The sequence below is a fragment of the Falco cherrug genome, chromosome 3, assembly GCF_023634085.1.
Source record: "Falco cherrug isolate bFalChe1 chromosome 3, bFalChe1.pri, whole genome shotgun sequence".
NCBI classification, from domain to species: domain Eukaryota; kingdom Metazoa; phylum Chordata; class Aves; order Falconiformes; family Falconidae; genus Falco; species Falco cherrug.
The window spans coordinates 120,245,750-120,266,144 of NC_073699.1; the positions used below are offsets into that span (position 1 = coordinate 120,245,750).

Consider the following 20,395-nt stretch of genomic DNA (forward strand, 5'->3'; position numbering starts at 1 on the left):
AGAAATCAGTAGTATAACAAAGTAGCTAAAAACACCGTCATGCTTTCTATTGTACACAAATTGCATAGCTGTGGAGGTACAGTAAGTGCCCAGCATAATGACATAACGCGTCACGACTGGAGCTGAAAGGCTTATTTGCCCCTAAGTGACACAAAACCAGGGAATTAACATGAAAGTAGCTTACATCCAATATAAGATATATTGCTTCACTTCACAGCAGGTTTTTAAACTCAACTGTTAAATGATGGAATATTGATCTATTCCTCTGTGAAATAATGAAACTTGAATTTTTAAAAAGCGTATCAAGTTATCCGCTGTTTCAGTAACATTTCTTTTCATGCTGAATATATTGTTGTAAATTCCTTAACTAATATTTCACCTCAAACACAACCATCTGGAAGGTGAATCACAGAAACCAAACTGTAGCTGCTTATGCCCAGAAGAATTATAGCTTTCAAAACAAGTATCAGAGCAGACTGCAAAGGAGGATAATACCCAAACTGCTAAGTAGCAGCTCTGACTTCTATTTAGAACCACAAAAATGCTTGTATTAGAAAAAACAAACTCTTATACTCAAAAACCAATCTACTTCCTGACTAAAATTGGGAAGAACTTACAAATTTAAATAAAATCATACCAAAACTGTGTAACCTTCTCTGTGATACGGCTCTCCCTCCTAGTTTTACAAGGTCTGTATTTTTATAATGGTGCCATTAATAAAGCAGTGCACCTGGAGACACACCAATGCCCACTAGCATCACCTTCACAGGGATATCAGAGCATACACAGAAAACAAGCTAGGGTTAATTTAGGGTTAATTAAAAATAAAGACACTGGTATTTCTTTCCTTCTCGTTCTCAAGGGATACCTGTTCACACATTAAAACCAAACTGGGCAGCACCATACAGCTTTGAAGCTCAGGAACAGTGGAGGACAAGTAAGTCTTAAATCCAGACAGAAGCACAGCTAGTAGAGCCATGTGTTCAGAAAAGCTCAGCAGATTCGCTTGGTTCCCACTAAACTTAGATGATCTGTCTGTTAAAACTGCAGTCAGTTAAAACAGAGACAGACGTTTTATTTTGTCTTTACTGCTTGGTCCTGTGCAATGTTTACACCAATGAGTGAAGCTTGATTCGTAATAGTACTTGAGCATTTGCTAACTCACCTCACACTCCCTCAGGGAATAACACCAAACCACTCACAGAGAGGAAAAAAAGCATTTTTCTCACTATTTTTAAATGCACTGCACACTACAGACCGCACACCCATGCCTGGTGGCCCTACCACCGATCCCCCTTCAGCGCTACTGTATTTTGAACTACATATACACTGCAAATTAGAAAAGGTTTCATCTGTTCCTTACACTCTTCAGCCAGCAGAGCTGGAAATACTCGGCAGCACCACAGAGCTGTGGGATATAAGCAACCCCTGAACACCATCACGCCCAAGCAGCCTCACAAAGCTGCCACCACCACTAGGTCGGGTCAGCCCAAGCTTTTCCTAGACGATGCTTCAAAACACCTGAGGATGGAGACCTGGAAGTCTCTGGGTAACCTGTTCCAAGTACCACATCACCTCTGCAGGGAATGGCAGCCGAGGGCTGTGACATTGGCAATGTGCAGCTGTGGCCTTGCTCCGACCACCTGCAGCTGTGGCCCTGCAGCAAAGAGGTAAGTAACTTTGAGGGAGCATGAGAAGAAACCTGGACGAGACAGAAACAAAGGAGGGATGTGATCTCACCTCTAGAAGATAAGGGATCTCCTCAGCGAAGACTTTTTTTTTTTGTAGGATCTAACCTGAACTGCCCAGGTGCGGCTCGGTGTCACCCGCCCTCACCGTGGCATCAGCCACCGTCACGAAAAACCTGGATGTTAAAAAGGCAAACATGTAGTTGCAAAAATGAAAAAAAAAAAAACCAACCAACAGTTCTAGACATGGAAAAATATGCTGTTCATAACACAAAGCAAAAAATCCTAACCTGATAGATCCCGGGCAAAAAAAAGCAACATTTACTCTACGCTGGTATGAACTGACAAGAGGACAAAACCCTGCTCCAGACAACATAACAGAATTTTACCGAGGGAAAGTTGACTCCAAAAACGCTCCAGCCTCCCGAACAGGCGCGTCCGGGACCCCTCTCAGAAATCCCTTGGGAAGGGGCCCTGCCCCTCCGGCCGCCCCCGGCTCAGGGCCCAGCGGGGTGAGGAGAGGGGCTGGGGGCGGCCGTACGCGCCGCCCAGGAGTCGGTGGAGACGTGGAGCGCGACAAAAACAAAACAAACAACTTTACCTGGGAGACAAAACTGAAAAGTTTAACCGGGGCACGACGCGCGGCCGCTCCGCCCGCACTCGGTGCTCAAGGGGAGAATCGAACCCACCGCCTCCCGTTCCCCCGCGCCAGACCTGCCGCGGCGGAGGCGGTTTTGGGGACGGGAGCGGCCTTTAACGTCCCCTTGCGGCGACGCGACCAGAGCGCCACCTACCGCCAGCAGGCGCCCAGCAGCAAAGCCCCTCGCTGTGCCGCGCTGCAGGGGACACCGCAGCGATCGTGACCGAGGAAGGGCCGCGCACAGACGCACAGGCCCCGGGCAGCTCCCGCAGCCCCTCACGGCCCGCGCTGCCAGACCGGGCGGGCGGCTCCCCGGCCGCCCCAGCGCCCACCCGCAGGACCGGCGGGCGGCGGCCCCGGCAGCCCGCGGCCCCTCAGGCGAGCCCGGCGCGCAGGACACCGCGGGCGGACCGAGCGGCACCTGGGCGCCTCCTGCCGGCCGGGGCGGGCACCGCGGGGGAAGACGCGGCTCGGCCGGGGCGGGGGATGTGCCGAGCGGGTCCCCGCGGCCCCGGTGCTCCGTTCGGTCCGGAGCGGCTCAGCACCCGTGACCGGGGAGGGCCCAGCACGGCGGCCGGCGTTCGCCCGCCGTCAGGCGGCTGCACGGCCCCGGGCAGCGCTGGCACCGGCCGGCGTGGCCCTGCCCCGCTGCCCGGCCGTCCCGCGGTGCCGCCCCCGCCACCCCGCAAGGTGCCCTCCCAGGGGCCGCCGTACCCTCCCGCGGGGGGCTCACTCCTGCCGCTGCCCCCGCACCCCTGCTCTCCGCGGGAGCACAAGCCCGCAGCCGCCCGCACAAAGCCGGCGGGGCAGCTGTACCGCTGCGGGGTGGGGGACGCACGAGCCGATGGTCCCCTTTACACTTTCAGTCCTTTCCTTGAGACCACGGTGCTGCCCTCCCTCACCCCTAACCAGCATCTCCCCCTGCCCCGGCTCAGCACCAGGGGTCGGGCCCCTGCGCGATGGAGAAGGTAAAGCCTTATGACTGCCCTTCCCCCTCTCTCTCTGGCAGCCTTCAAGATTTCAGCAGAAACCAAAAACTGCCTCGTTAAAGCAGCGAGAGGTTAAGTAACACAACTCGAAGTGCAGCATCTGATTTGCATTAATCAATTTAAGGAAGGTTATGACTAGTTCTAGTAAATTAAAGAAATACCATTCTCCTTCCTAGAGACAAATTTAACTTTTAAAGCTAATATCATTCAGGTAGTAGTGAAAATAATCAGTATTTCTGTTTTAAAATGCTACCATGAACCTTAGGTAAATGCAACCGTTCAAGAGTAAGGTAATGCTGACAAAAAAAATTAAAAAAAAAAACCAAACCAACCACCCAAAAAACCCCCAAACCACAACACCCACACCAGAAGGCAGAATTCCGGAACACAGCCTAAGGCTCACCATTGATCAAAAGGTGAACAAGTCACTTCATCATTTATATGCCTTTAAAGTCTAGAGACATCTTCTGAAAACTGAGTATTCAGTTTGGAGTCAGTTTTTAATTCAGAGGAAAGCTAAGGCTGACTAAAATTTTTAAAGCCTCACAGGGGGAGGTGGTATTTAACTTTTTAAAAAATACTGTGAACATCGCAAGGCTTATTAAAACTTGCTTAACTGTATAGGCCTTCATAGACTTTTGTTGAAGCACCTCACCCTCCAACAGAAACAATACTGTTAGTTTGACCTTTTTTCATTTTATTAGCACAAAATCATGTAGGGAGTGAAGAGAAAGAGAGGAGGAACATACACATGTACTCAGAACATGGAAAACTCACTGCATAAGTGGGAATGATTTCTTCCTTCCTGTGATCTAGCCAATTACTTCTCCTCTCCCCATGAGTACTAGGACACTGCGACAGTTTGCAAGTTACAAACCCCGACCTTACAAGCCTCCAGCACTTCCTTAAAAACCCCTGCACTTCCATGACCAAAAAGGAGCTCAGCCTAGGTTCAGAGCTGTAACTGCTGTTAAGAGAACTGAACTAGACCACTTGAATTCCCAAGTCTACTGCTGACTGTGGTAACTTCTGGATCAGATCCTTTATATATTTAGTAACATACAACATCTTTAAAACAAAGGAGAAACATTTACACAATATGTGCATACACCCTAATGTTAATGCATGTATATTTTTACATAGTTCAATGAAAATCCATTCTATAAGCGCAGAAGCAATCCTGTGGTTATTTCTGACCACATAAATACATCGGTTGCAGAGATCGCTTACAGTTACAGATCTTCTCGCAGAAACTTTTATAGTGGCACTTGTATAGTCAGTTGGTCCAGTGGCTTCGCAACACCTATACACACATAGGGACAGGTAAAAAGAGCCAAGATCTTTACAGGCCAGTGGCTGAGCCTACTGCATAGCAAGGCTGACGTACAGTACGACATCTGCAGTAATAATACCAACACCGAGAAATTAGGTTAAAAGAATTCAGCTATACTTCCCATAGTATGAAAGCCAGCATCCACAAAATCAGAAAAAACAATGTTCTCTTCAGATTGCATGGCGACAAACAGGAAGGTGCCACAGTACAGAATCAACGCACTTTCAATGTCCAATATTATTAGTAGGTTGTGACACATTGATTTTTAATTGCTGTGCAAGGATAACACCCTCAAACATTTTCCTAGGAGTTGTTGCGATTATCAGTCAGAGGGCAGAGAGATCTACCATAAGTCAGTAACTTTGGCATTTCTTCTCTTGGGAATAGCTGAAAGTGGTTGCTTTATTGCAACAGATGGCAGACATTTCAGTTTAGTTAGCCATGAAGTTGTTTTGTGAATAGGATCAACCACACAGATTTGTGACATCCATGTTTTTGCAGAAGAGAGCAGGTAGTTCATTTCTGGTTTTAATACTTCCCTTCCATCAAAGGGGGCATAACCAAGAAGTGTGGTCTGAAAGCAAAGTATCACAATTTCTTAAAATGAAGCTTCAGGTCAGCTCTCCAAACAAATACAGAATCACTAGAACAGAGCTCTACCTTGCATCCACTTAACAAGTACAAAATTCATGAGCATACTCTGAGCACGCTGGCGAGAGCAAGAACTACTTTATGGAATGATCTGTGAGACCAGCCTCACCAAACAAAAAGACTGTTTCACAAGCCTAAATAATGACACCACCTTTTTTTTTTTAATTACAAAAGGGTAAACTTAAGCAAAAGTAGACATCCTACAGATTAATAAAAAAAAAAAAAAGTTGAGCAAGTGACTATTCAGTGTTTCACCCAAAACTCAACTCAATCACTTTAAGTTTTGACTGGGCAATCGGTCAGAGACAGACTGAGAATAGGACTCCAAACTGAAAAACCACTGCACTAGCAATAGGGCTGGTTTCAAACTGGCATTTCTAACTCCACTGGCCTCGAAGTATTTTTACAGTAGTTTCAGTTGTCCAACATGAGTTACAAGCTGCTTGTTCCACAGTTAGCGCCACTCTTCTCCTGTGAAACATACTTCAGGCTTTCAGACTACTCTTCTCTTGTTCCACAAAGCTTCGGAGTGAAGAGCTGACAAGTCTATCCAACGTCTTTAGTTCTCCTCTAGACTGCATTCCTAGGCGTGCCATTGTGAGTCACTGCTTTCATATTTGAGGCGCTTGATTGATGGTTGCAGATTCTGTGGGAGGCAACACCTACTTCAAAGACTTCATGAATGGCTTTGCGGAAGCAATGAAAATTGTAGTCTATCAGACCTGTCAAGAGGGAGGGGGAGGGGAGAGGAAAAACTGTGCTCAGCTTGGCACACTTCAGTAATAAACAGAGCTTCAAAATCGATATAAAATGTTTCATTTAACCAACAGCTATTTTGTTACTTATTTTAGTATGAACTTGGATACAGAGGATTTAACAAAGTTTTACTGATGCCAGTATTCATTTAGACTGTCTCAGTTTTGAGAAAAAAAAGGGTACTCATTTGGAGTGCAAGGTGTATATTCATAACTAAAAAGCAGGTGAGGGGACAATACAAGACTCTACCCCCAAAAAACATGCTATTACAGCACGACCATCACTTGAATGTTATCTTGCACTTTATGTCACTGATATATATCCTACCCACGGTGAGAAAAACTTTTGAGTTCAAATACAGTACAGTCATTAAAAGAACACATCTGCTTTTTCCCTTTTTAAAATGCCAAGGTAAGTACTGTCACCATTTACATCAAACACTCAAATTAGGGCCTATGCTGCCATTTCTACCCCGTAACTTACGAAGACCATTTATACCATCATGTCCTACAGGCCCAAGCAGCTATGCAGTTGGTTAGACCTGCAACATATTAAACACTTAGTTCTAAAGTTCCTACCACATACTGTACTAGCCTACCACTGTTGATTTCTTCAGTCATACATTAAAAAAATTACATCAGTGCCACATGTGATAGAGAATATTATTCACAGTGCAACAGCTGTCAAGCAAAACGTAGTAAGCATTACTCCATTCTACTGATTCCACTGTAGCAGGTGGTAGTGAAATAGGCTTCATTAGCTACACAAGTAATTTCAGCAGGAGAACAGCAATTAAAGAGAAGATTCACAAGAATAAAAATAAGACCTCTTTATACCTACCTCTAAGGAAAGGAGAAAATTCTTCCCAAAAGAAATGAAACAAATTTAGTTTACAAGTCACCTTGATTTAAGTCATATGACTATTTCACAGCTGATAAAACGCATTAGATAAAAGCCATTCACTGGGGGCAAAGTCCTTACCTTTGCGCTCAAAACTCTCTTCTCTAAGAATGCAAACTAATGCCAAAAACTTTGTTACTTCCTTTAAGTACAGGACCGTTGTGTTATTGAGCTTGATAATTGCCATTGATTCTTTATCATAAGCACTTCCAGTGCCATCTTCCTTTAACCTAAGAAAGAAGGAGTTAACCCAAGACATAATCTCATAAGCCTGCATATGTAACTTCAAGACAAATAACTGTTAAATGCAGTTAGAAGAATATTACTCATACTGAATGGTAAGCAAATGAAGAACCTGCAGTGCGGGTCTTAATACTATCGCATCAGAAAGACCAGTATCCCACCTTAAGTTTCTCAGGAAAGCTAGATTGAAAGAGAGTAGAGGCCTTCACTAGATACTGGCTATCTTAGACAAGCAGTTAAGAGCAAGCTATCCGCATCCATTCCTTCAATATCAGAATTATAGCTGTGGCTGTTTAGTCGATGCTGTTTTCAGCTTACAGCTGAGCATTCTTAATGGAGGTAGTACAGGAGATAGTACAGCGCATTAGTAACAGCACAGCTCACCTTCAAAGAGTCACTGCTACTCAGCGTCTCACTGAGTTCACAGTGCCAGAGTAAGGAATCAAGTGATTCGTTTGAAGATTCTAATGCAAGCCTCCTATTTGCAAGTTACTCGTAATGCAAGTTACTCCATTGACAGAAACGTCAATGGAGTAACACCTCAGCAAAATTACTTTTGGTAAATTAATACAAAGGCTTCCTTAGCGAGGCCAGTGCAGGAAGTGCAAGAGGGGGCAGGACACTTTCTGGTCTGCAGCTAAAGCAGCCTGCATTTACAAGAGAAGGTTAGGATGCTACTTTCTATCTGCAAGTTAGTAGTGTTTGTTAAGTTACTGTAGAAGCAAGAGCTGTATCGCAAGCTACTTCCACGCACTCACTCCTGGAAAAGAAACCAAAGCAAACAGTTACACAACCCTGGGTTGACCCATCAGAAGACAGACTACTAAACATTGCGGTACTTCTTGCCAGCACTGTATTTTCCAGGCTATGAGCACAGTTTTAAAATAAGTTACCGCTTCTCCATTCAAAAACCCATTGTGAAGCATAATTCAGGCATAAACTGTGAGAAACAAGTACCATGTGCATCCCTCAGAGAAAGTCAGCAAGAGCTGAGCTGACCTGGCAAAAGCTATTCTGTTTAGACAGTGGCAAGTCTCAAAGCAACGTGACTGCAAGTTACATTTATGAGCTATACCATGCTATCGACTCCAATTATTTGCAGGTATAACAATAAATCATAATAACAATACCTGCACCCACCATGCCAAGTGAGACACAGCAGTATTCATTCATACCACACATGAAACACTTGGCTTTTACAAATGTCAGATGGCTGCCTGAGGCCGTGAGTGGAAACAGAGTACAAATGCTCAATCCAGCTGCCAAGCCATTTGGCTTCATTCTAATTAGTTACAGAACCAATGTGCTTTACAGACCAATCGATAGCATCTTGCCGGATGACAAGGCCACCATGACTTGCATGGTTTGCAACCTATTCTACAACATTTAAGGACTCTTTTCCTAAGAGTATTCATCACTTACCCATATATACAGGAAACATCTATCACTACATCAATCATGTCACAGCACAACTCATATGACTGCATGTCCACAGGGGAACTGTCTGTTGCAATGTAGATTTTGCTGACTACATCGAAGAGAAAAGCTTTTTCAATGCCTGAATTCTTCAGAAAGAGAAAGAATTTGGATAAATTTTAGAAATAACTCAATTTTTTAAATCTCAAGTAGAATTCACACACTTTCACATTCTTAATAGCAGGAAATGGTTTAAACATTATCAATTTAGAGGCTTAAGAATGAATCAAGATTTAGAGCATATAGTTCGTAAATACAATACCCTTGTTGCCATAGTACATATCAACATCACCTTCTAGTTGAAAAAAATAAAACTGAGGATTGGTTAGAATTCTTTGCAGTTTATTATTTACCAGATCATAGTTTGGGTTACATTGTAATATGCTTTCAGAACTCAAATGCAGCAGTTTTCCTCTTCTGTGGTTCTATTAACTCCAGAGGAGCCACATATTTACACCCACCTGATGGGCCAGGCTCAGAGATTACTTACTACATAGTAGTATCCTGACACATAAAACTTTACACTTGTAGTATCATGGCAGCTTAGTTTCTGTGTGAGGCAGTTGCCATGTAGTTTAACATGCACAGCAAATAAAGTCAGCTTCTAAACTTACAACCACATGAAGAGTATCACATTATGGCAGTTACGGATACGGAAAAGCACTGAGCCAACTGTACCATCCCATTTGTAACTGAGCATTTTGGCAAAGTGCACACACATTGCAAGTTCAGGAGCCTTCTGCTTTTAAGCAAGTCACCTCGCGAACACTATGGATTTCTGGCAAAGCTTAATTTCTGTTTATGCACCAGAAGCATTCCTTATTGCTTCTTCCTAGCTAGCCTGAACATCCAAGGCAGTGCCCCAAGGACATCCTTTTGGCATCAGGGCCACAATCCATATCCTCACAGCACCAAGCAAGGGTGAGCATTAACGTGTCCTCTATCCACTGGGCCAGGTTGTTACAGACAGTCCTCGACTAACACTGGAAACAAGCATTATACAGTAGCATGGGGCAACACGTCTGACCCACGCGGCTCCTCTCAGTCACAACCGGTTTCCCTCATGTTGTCCACATGCCTGCAACAGCCTCACAGACTTAACTTAAATGAGACAGGCTACTTCAGCCTTTTCTCTAGAGTGACGTACTATTTCGTTTAAAGTATAAAGCAGCAAATGTCTGTGTCACAAATTCTGTAAGAAATGCAAACACGAAAAAATCAGGGCAAAAGTCTCACAGGGCACATGCCTGTTCAAGGCCTTGGTTCAAGGCCAAATTCACATTAGAAAAAAAAGTCTCTTGCCAATACAACTACAATAATTTACGAAGTGCCTTAGCAGACAAATCAGTATATCGTGCTGGCAGAACACTTCTGTATCAACAGTTATAACTAGCCAAACTATGCTTGGTCAGTATTTAAAGAAACCCACACAAACACACACCAGCACAATTTAGCTGTGGTAAAGAGCTGCTAATGCAGACAACTGGGCCGGCAGAGGACACCAACAGGAGTGCCACCTGCATCTCCCACGGGCAGATCGAGCTAGTGCTCCTTAGCCGAAGGACTTGCTTTACGATTCCATGTATTTCACTCAAAGTTCTGTTAGATTAACACTTACTGATATAAAGATATTTAGTAGATTTTCCAGCGTTGGCAGCTGTGGAATGAGCTTCTGTACCACTTTACTGAAGGCTTCAAATATTGAATGGTCATAGATACTGGTCAAGTAAAAGCTGAGATACGGAGGGAGGGGAAAGGAAGAAAACAGAACAAAGATTCAAGAGTATTTCAGAATTGGAATAGTAATGTTAAAGCAATGTTTTTTAACATTTAGGCTCGATGATTTAGCTGGAATGCCTTTATCAAAAATACACCTGGCCACTGCACCAAGAACCTAATTTTCTGAGTGACTGGAGTAAACATGAAACAGACTTCCCCTGTCCCTGGGAGACAGGAGAAGAGAGAGAAAAATCTGAACATGCTTTCACAACACAGCCTAGAGAATGCTTATCACAAAGGCATTAAACACTCAAGCAGGTATCTTCGGGTCAGTTCCTGGCCTTCCACTTTGTTCACGTTAACACCAAGAGATACTGGTAATACTTGAAGGCTCCATATGAATCAAAACAGCAGTAAAACCAGAGAAAAGTTAGCTCATTATAAAGGCGTTGGTAGAAGACACCTTAAAAGCAAGCCAAATACCAAGGAAGAGACTAAGCTTTTCAAACCACTCACACTGAAAAGTCAGCGCTAGCCAGAACTAGAAGGCAGCCAGCTTCCCCTCTCCTGCCCCTGCCCCTGCAGGCCATGTGTACAAATTCAGCCTGTTATGCTGAACGACAAGTATGCAAAAAAACACTTGCATTACTAGTGAGTTCATTAATAAATCTCTTGATTGGAATCTGATACAGTAGCCTGCCTTATTTTAGTCAGTCTAACAGCTGAGGCTTGACCATAAATTCAGTGGTGTATTTTATAACAAAGAGTTTGTGCAATATTAAGGAACTAACAAGGCCTTGCTCTGGTCCAGCCACTATTACATCTAAAAGCCAACAGTCTGTGTACAGGCCAGAATCTTTTAACTCACCTCAGGTGAAGTTTTTCAAGCCCAGCATCCGTAAGGTCATCATTAGCCCTCTGATGAATATCCCTCTGAGTTTCTATTTTATGGTCATCCGACAAACCATCAACTTTATGAATAAAAACTTCAAAGTTCATTTCTGGGTTGACCTTGTAGGCTTTTGAAACTGTAATGTGGAGTCTTGTTAAAGCTTCCATGTAGTCATCCTGTAAATCAGTTTTGGCAGGAATGAACAACAAGGTTTTATCTCTGGTAACTATTCCTTTCTGCACAAGGATAAAATATTTCAGTGCAAGAACTTCACTTCTGCAACTAAACAGAACTACAGAGAAAAGAATACCTTGGAGTGTCAGAAATCCAAGTAGCTTAGATTCTGTTAATGTAAATTAAGTTGCATTAACTATACAAGGCTCAGCTACACAAAACCAGCCTGCAGAGCAAAAAAGCAGGCTACACTTCAACTGCAGGAAAAGTCTTGGAGATTGCTGCTGCCTATCTTGATAACCAGATAATCTTCCATGGTGCAATTCCTAGGTTGATTAAAAGCTATCAGATACTAAATAGTACCAGTACTTGAAACTGAGGTCAGAAGAGTGCTGTTATTAAATGATCTCCATAGCAGTCAGCGGCAGGGATAATTCAAAACATCTAGCACAGCAGGTTCTTGCTATTACTGTAGAAAAGTTCAGTTCAGCCCCTTTCCACTCTCTCCACCAGGAGCGTATGTTCCAGTCATTTCACAAAACTAAAAACCACACACCAAACTTAAGATTGCCCATGCATCCTTTCCTACATAACAGATGTTTTACGAACTTATGTAAATATATAAATTATTAGCTTCTCGATCAGTCCTCTTGCACACATAGCAAAAAGAAAACTTCCCTGTGATTCTTAGCGATGTGTATTTACCTGGGCATCAATAACATATATTAGAGCACCTGTTCCTCTGAAGATCATCTCATAATCAAATGTTGGATCAAAAAAGTCCATCTGTCCAGGAAAATCCCATATTTGGAAATTCACAAATGAACTGTTGGAAATATCATCTTTGTAGATCTTGTTGGTACTTTCCAAGAACAGAGTCTCATTGGGAGACATTTTGTGAAACACCACCTGTTAAAAGAACACAAATTACAGTCTTCACTTTGTCTTATTAGAAGAGATTGGTAGAAGTTCTGCCACTTGAATCTTACAAATAGGTTTATACATTCTAAAGTGTATTGTTTCCTTTGGTAAATAGCTTTCTGCATCAGCTAAGGAAATAACTTACCCTCCCCCCAGAAGCAAGCAACCAAATACAGTTGAACACTTTCACAACTCTAAATAACACTGCTGCCTAAAGGCACAGATATCCCAGTTATTCTTTCTTCCTTGCAAGTCTAATACAGTACTTTCAAATTCTGCTATATTAGCCAATTCAAACGTGGTATAAAGCCACTGTGTTAACTGAGCAACTGCAAGCTTTTAAGAACTGTTCCCTTCCAGTCCTAGAAATTCCGAAAAGAAACTTTGCTTTTAGTCTGTTGTCAAGTGTTACAACACAATATAATCAGACTGTTCCTAAACTACAACAAAAGTGTACAAAAACAACACCCCGGTTTTAGAGAACCGAATAGCTGCGTAGCATGCCGTCTGTTAACAACTGAATTACGTTTGCTGACCCTCTCCTTTCAAGTACCCTAAAGAAACGATGGAAGCTTTCAAACTAGTTTGATAAACGGTTTAGCTGCAGAGATTAAAAACACACTCACTGCTAGTACTCCAAAAGCCCTGCTGGGATTTTAGCCCTTCCCTGAACAAACAGAACTAGCAAGTAACCCCCCCGCAAAGCAGCCTGTAGCAAAAGCAGACAGTTTCAACAGAGAACACTGCACTAAAGCAACCCAACCATATATATTGCAAAAGTTACAACAAACATAAGGTGGTTGAATGCTAGGACTGCAAAAAGAAAAAGCTTCCTATATAGCACTTGGTATTGGTATTTTATTTTTTTTAATGTTTCACACAGTTACAAAAGTAATCCATTAAAGAGACCTAGTGTAACTGTCTCCATCAAAAAAACTGCAAGACAAACAACTCCAGCATATACCCAGCATGGTAAATGGATTGTTTAGTGAGGTTCATAGTAGTACGTCAGCCTAGATTTTTTTAAGACCAAGGAAAAAAAATCAGTTCCTCAAGGCAAACATTTGAGGAAGTCAGGATAAAAATGAGGTTTTAAACAGCAGAGCATTTGTATAGAAAAGTAAACACAGCTCTAGATACGCAGAGGCTGTATTGCAAGGACTAGAAATTCCTCAGGGTTTGCAGCACAATTTTAAAGCATTCTGAAATCAGTGTTTCATCTTTGGAACTCGGCATCTCCCATGGGAAGCAGGACAGAATCAGCGAATCCAGTTTAAAAGCAGATGAGCCCCTGAGAAGCAATGCCATCTTCCCAAAGCAGCATGTTTCCTTGGGTTGATGTTCCCCATCTATTTTTTCACACTAATAGGGGAACCAGGACAGTTTTGATTAAATTCCATTTCTATACCCTGGCATCTTACGCCCACTCTTACTTATTTTACACAGCTTCAATGCAGCAAACAAAAAAGGCTGCAAAAGCATCTGATCAGAAGCACGCAGCTAACACTGATACCAAGCAATTTTGGCTAGGCATATCAAGGCAAGGCAGACAAAACTAGTAAAATTCTAAGAATCTGCGAAGTTGCCTTGCTATAGCTTCTATCTTTCCCAAGCGTTCCTTTTACACATTCAACATCCAATGTCCTCAACAGTACCTGGCGACTTCCTGCTTCTACTGTATTGTAAGAAATTGTCACTCTCAGCTTAAGCACTGTCAGCAGTACACTTTTTTTTTTTTTACTCTTTTTTTTTTTTCAATCCCTCTGAATTTCCCATTCACATCTGACCTGCCACGATCTCTTTAGTTTTCAAGATTTTTTTTTTTTTTTAATTTCCTGACATGTCAACCTTTTCTCTATAACTTCTCTACAGCGGCACTTGGGTTTACTTCCGAACTGCAGCTGTTAAGCTGCACCCCTAATACTAAATTCCCGAACCACTTCCATGTTTTTGGATGGCTCTGTTTGCTTGGGGGGTGGTGGTGGTTGTTTTTTCTCTTAAAACCTCACCATTTCTGTCCCAATTTTCAAGTAGTCACCCTTCCTTAGATCCATGAGCTGAATTTGTCCAATGTATTTCATTTCCACTACCTTGAACTTTGAATGGACTCTCCATGGAAGCGTGTGTCTGTCTGAGTGTCTGTCTGAGTGTCTGTCTGAGTGTCTGTCTGAGTGTCTGTCTGAGTGTCTGTCTGAGTGTCTGTCTGAGTGTCTGTCTGAGTGTCTGTCTGAGTGTCTGTCTGAGTGTCTGTCTGAGTGTCTGTCTGAGTGTCTGTCTGAGTGTCTGTCTGAGTGTCTGTCTGAGTGTCTGTCTGAGTGTCTGTCTGAGTGTCTGTCTGAGTGTCTGTCTGAGTGTCTGTCTGAGTGTCTGTCTGAGTGTCTGTCTGAGTGTCTGTCTGAGTGTCTGTCTGAGTGTCTGTCTGAGTGTCTGTCTGAGTGTCTGTCTGAGTGTCTGTCTGAGTGTCTGTCTGAGTGTCTGTCTGAGTGTCTGTCTGAGTGTCTGTCTGAGTGTCTGTCTGAGTGTCTGTCTGAGTGTCTGTCTGAGTGTCTGTCTGAGTGTCTGTCTGAGTGTCTGTCTGAGTGTCTGTCTGAGTGTCTGTGTGTTTTTTCTCACAAATCAGAAAACAACCATATTTGGGATTTCACTTCCAGCTGAAACACTGGCCTGATCCATACAAACAAAAATTCCCACACAACAAAACAATAATCCTATACACCAAGTGACAAGCATGACTTCCACAACATCCCTACTACAAGAGCTTATGATCAAATATAATTTGCCACAGCAAGACACCTTATTGGGTACATTGTAGCAAGACCTAAAAACTGCAAGAGGAATATCTAAGGCAGGAATTGCAAGTTACTGAGAAAGTAACAAAGCTAGTGCAGTTTCCCTTTTTTTTGACACTGTCGGCAAACATGAATAACTGTTTTATATCTGCATCCTTTGCTTCAGAAGGGAAACAACGAGCAGAGCCAGAACTTTTTCTAAGAACCTTCACAGTGTAAGTAACCTGAAGGGAAGACCCCTTCCCTGGGAGCTGTCCCAAGCCACCACCAAGCATGTCCCAACGAAGTCTGTACAGCCGAAGCAGGCAATTTGGCCTTCATAAGCAAGCATCTCCCCACTGCAGCACAGGATCACTCTGGACATAAAAACAGGCACCTTCACCTACAAGTCCAAATGCAGAATGGGTTTTCAAACTCTTTGAATGGGTTTTCAAACTTTTTTTCTTTTTTTCCCCTAGTCATAAAAACCCCCTTTTTATCCTAAGGTAGTATTAGATTAATTCTATTGCCCCGATGTCCAGAAAGGAATTTGCAGGGGCACATGGAAGGAAGTCCCTGAAAAGAGAGAGAAAAGGTACGGTATTGCAAGATGGTCTTGAGAATCTACTAATTGGAAATGAACAGCTGCTTCACTGGTAACAATGAAAAGCAACTTCTAAAGGACTCTCTAACAGCAGTAAGTCATACAATCGTTTTGTCATTTTCACACTTTCCAGAATCGTTGCTTCAGTTCTGTGGATTTCTTAAGCTGCTATAATGAACAAGATGGTCTTAGAAGAAGCAACTGCTTTTTTTTTTCCAGAGGAGAGATTTGGGGGCTGTGGGGTGACAAAGAAAGAGGGTAAGTACAGCAAAAGGAAGACACAAGTGACAAAGACTTAAAGAAATTCACTGCTTATTAGCAGCAGCACGTTACATCTTGCTTTAAGATATTTCTAAGTATTAGAGCTTGCTACAGAAGCGTGACACACAGCTCGTTCTGACTCCCTGCTCCCCCAATCCAATTCATTTATTTAACATCTTTAAAGAAAAATGAGTATAAATGAAAAGTTTACAGCAGCCTCAAAGAAGCGGCTACTTTAGGTTCTAACACACACACACACATTCCTCCCCCAATAATACATTTATGCTAATCTTATGAAGGCAGAGCAGCAAGTCTGGTGACAGCAACCAAAAAAACCTGCCGACCCCAAACCCCCCAAAAAACCCCACACGCACCCCAAAAAAAACCCCAAAATGAGGTACTCTGCTTGAACTCTTTCCAAATTCCTATTGCATAAGGACAGTACAGTAAGTCCAGTTACACGACTCGTAAGTCTGCAGAAAAATTGTTTTATAAACTGAAGCAATAGTCACATTCCCAAAATCTTCTAACCTCAATTTGCTACTGAACATTCAGAGGTTATACCCAGTATGGCAAATCCAATTGTCCAAAGGAAATAAAAAAAAAAAAAAAAAAAAGTTTTCCTCCCCCGTACCATCATTTTCTTCTTTTCTGACAAGCCTCCTGTTAACATTGATCTCAGTAGAAGGCTGGAATGGTTTAAAATTCATGTTTTTCATGCAAATTTCTAGATTCCCACAAAGCCAATACTTCTCCCGATACAGCATTTATTGTGCACACCCCTACTCTCTGGCAAGGCAATCAACAAGCAGTGCCCAGACAGAAGGGTTGGGTCAGGTTATGACCATTTTTGCACTAGACAGATCTAAGAGCAGGGACGTTGTTGAAGAGAAACTTCTTGATACTCCAAGAATGTCTCAGATTATTGCCACAGTCAGTTTGCTCAGGCAGCAGCACAATGAGCTCCTAGGTAACAGAACCACAGCTTCAATTCCCAAGCCAGATCAGCAACTGATCAGCAAAAGAGAAATTCTACATCCTCTTACTGCATACACAACATCACACTGTTCTTGTACAACTACTTGAATGGGTCCTCAGAAAACTGATGCTACCAACCTTGGTCATTGGAAAAAAATAATATCCAAAAGCTACATCCATAAAGGGACAACTTGTGGCTGTCACTTTGGTACCAAAATCTACCTGCGGTTTGGAGTCACTGCTTTCCTCTAGCTTTCAGGGTTCACTTTTTCCAACAGCAGACAGTACAATAAGACCTCTAATGAGAGTACGACGAGCGCCGTTCATGTCAGCAAAGACTTAAAGACTTTCAGTGCAGTCACTGCACCTGCACACACAGGGCAGGGCATGGGATTAGACCTTATCGATAACCGGGAATAACTGGAAATACTGAAAAGCAATGACAGCCCAGTCTGCCACTGTATTTCAGAACAGCACAATGGAAAAAGATTCCCACTAACAGATACAGTACCTTTTGCAAACCTTGTCTAAGAAAGGCAAGCCTACAGCAAAATCTAGGAGCCTTCAGACTACAGTCTGGAACCCATATGGGTTACCAAGCAGCCCGCAAAGGTGGCTAAAATAAGTAGATTCATACCTGCTATGCTGCAATGTCCACAAAAGGCTTCTCTGCAAAAGCCCTTTCCAGTAATCTCTGCAGGATTCCACACTTCACTTGAAGGAGGTTTGAGGCCCCTGAGTTTAGAGCTTGAGAACCACATTTCACGAGGAATGCATCCCGTACAAACATCACCCCCAAACTTCCTAACAGCGACCACAAACACAAAACCAGCACTGAGGAACAAGGATCATTCTTAGCGCTTCACTTCCCTTGAGGTACGTGGCAAAGGAAAATAGTCAGATTTGTCTTATTTTTATTAGGAAACTCTAGCGACTTCATGAAGCTACCAACCACCCTGAGGCACTGAAACTGTTTTATTTCCTCCTCAAACGAACAGCGACTCTCGCTTGTTCGGTCTGGCGGACCAAAGGAAACCCGAGGTTGCCCGTAGGAAAGCAGAAGTCTCTTCCACAGCATCAAAGGCAGAACAACAGCTCCAGCCCCCTCCCGAGCGGAGGCACTAGCGAAACACCGCACACCGGGCCTCTTACCGTGCTGGCACCGCAGACCGGGCCGCGCACGGCGCCTTCCCATCCGTAAGAAAACGCCTCATGACAACTGTCACACCAGTATCTTCACTTTTTATTTTTGGAGCGTTAAAGTGAAGAACTACACAGGCTACACGCCCTGCGCTACGCAACCCCCCGCCCTAGGGCAGGCGGCGGGGGCCGCTCCGGGAAGGGCCCGCCCGTAACGCGGCCGCTGCCCCCCGCTCCAGCGTCGCCCCCCGCTCCAAAGCAGGAACTGCCTAGACAGCGACATCGGAAGGAGAAAGAGCTCGGCCCGGAGAGGCAGGGCGGCAGGCGGGGGCGGGAGCCGCCGGCTGCCCCTCACCTTCTGGATGGAGGACTTCCCGCTGCGCCGCAGCCCCATCAGCAGGATCCGCGGCTTGGAGTCTGCCCCGCCCGCGCCGCCGCCAGGCCCGCCCGCGCCGCCGCCGGGCCCGCCGGGGCCCGGGCCTCCCTCCAGCTCCGCCTCCTCCTCCTCCTCCCCGTAGCCGAAGTCCTTGGGGAACGAGTCCGCGGCCCCGAAGCTCCCCCCCACCAACGCCGGCTCCTCAGCCGCGCCCGCCGCGCCCGCCCCGCCGAACTGCAGCGCCATGTCCGCCCGAGCCTGGCCCGTCCCGGGGCCTCCCCCTGCGCGGCCAACCCAACCCGACACCTCGCGGCCCTCCCCGGATTGGCTGGCGCCGGGCTCCGCGGCGCCGATTGGCTGCGGGGGCAGCGAGGTAGGGTGCCTCCGGTCAGCCGACCCGAGTCACCTGACGGCGCCGCCGCACGTGAGCGGGAGGGGCGGGGCGAGCGGCGCCAAGGGCGGGGCGGGACCCGGGGCCCCACGGACGGCCCCGCCCCCGCCCGGGCGCTTTCGCGGGAGCAGCGGCCACCCGCCCCCCGGCGGCAGCGCTCCGCACGGCCGCTCGGTGCCCGGCGGCGGCGGCCGGCGTCGCCCCCGCAGCTCTAACCACCGTCGTCACTGCGCCACGACCCTCGGTGCGGGCGCCCGGGCTGCTCTCAGCGGGCAGCGAGCGCAGCGGCAGTACTGGCAGAAGCGCAGAGCGGGTGCATCGCCGCCCTGGCAGCAACGGCTAGGCCCCGCGCCCCTGCCCCCAACGCCTTACCTGCCCCCAACGCCTTACCTGCCCCCAACGCCTTACCTGCCCCCGCGACCCGGCAGCGTGTGCCCCAGCGGGCTCAGCTCGGTCCTCCTCCGGTCACGCTCCCACGGCCACACCATCAGCTCTGCGATGCGTTTTCTGCGGCATTATCCCCTCCCTATTGCCACCCGCTGCAACTTCATGCCAGGTGTATCTTCTAACTTACACACCAGCTGCCTTCTCACCTTTGCTGCCGAGGGTGGGACGCTTTCTGTCTGGGTTTTTTTGGTTGATATTTTACCAGCTTAACACTTTCCCCTTATTTACCTCTCTTCTGGTCTCTTTACTACTGTACCTATTATTGCTCTGAAGTAGACAACTATTACATTCATTAGCCCTTGAGCTCAGTTTGTACCTTGGCTTTAGTACAAGTTCTGATCCATCCTACCACACCTGTAAGACAAGCTGCAAACCCATCCTAGAAACAAAGAAGTTAAACTAAGAGCCGGTAGATCTAATACATGAGACAACTACTGCACTTTTTCCACCCTCCCCTCCTTGTTTTTTGTCATCAGTTGCCTTTAAAGTACCTAGAGACAAACGCATCTCCTTAAAATGTATCTTGGGGTTGGGGTTTTTTTGGGGGTGGGTTTTTTTTTGTTGGTTTGGTTGGGGTTTTTTTTGTTTTTTTTTAAATAAAGGCCTATTTGGCATCTCAGAAGGATGGCAAAGCTGATTCAGAGAAACTGGGGCCACATGACATAGAGGCGAAATTAAAAATCACAAGTTAAACACACACACACATCTCCCTTGGATTTTCTGCCCTGCCTAGATTTTCTTTTCCCCACTGGATGAACTCTCCACATTGTACTCTCACATGCACCGCTAATTACATGAGACATCCATTACAGGCAAGAATTTTGTATTCTCTTCAGAACCGTGCAGGCAATATCTGGATCAACTCTCCATGGCCCAGTTTGTGAAAAAGGACCCAAGACATGAACTACATGGAAATAGGTACATCTCATGTAAATTAAAAAGTGTAAATTCAGTAGGCAATGCATCTCCAACATTGTGTTATGTCCATCACAACTATACTCGCTCCTTTTGTGCCCCTCTGAGTAGACAGTTATCCCATCAGCTTCAA

General features: G+C 45.0%; 1 protein-coding gene across 1 annotated transcript; it reads right to left on the bottom strand.

Annotated features, from left to right (window-relative positions):
- Positions 1-3,997: 3,997 nt before the first annotated feature.
- On the bottom strand, positions 3,998-18,795 carry RRAGC (Ras related GTP binding C). Its single transcript, XM_055704798.1, has 7 exons — positions 18,489-18,795; positions 12,167-12,370; positions 11,264-11,463; positions 10,295-10,409; positions 8,623-8,765; positions 7,039-7,187; positions 3,998-6,023 (listed from the first exon to the last, which is right to left on the bottom strand). Exons 1-7 carry the CDS (start codon positions 18,753-18,755, stop codon positions 5,872-5,874), a joined length of 1,230 nt encoding a protein of 409 aa, XP_055560773.1. The 5' UTR covers positions 18,756-18,795; the 3' UTR covers positions 3,998-5,871.
- Positions 18,796-20,395: the final 1,600 nt, after the last annotated feature.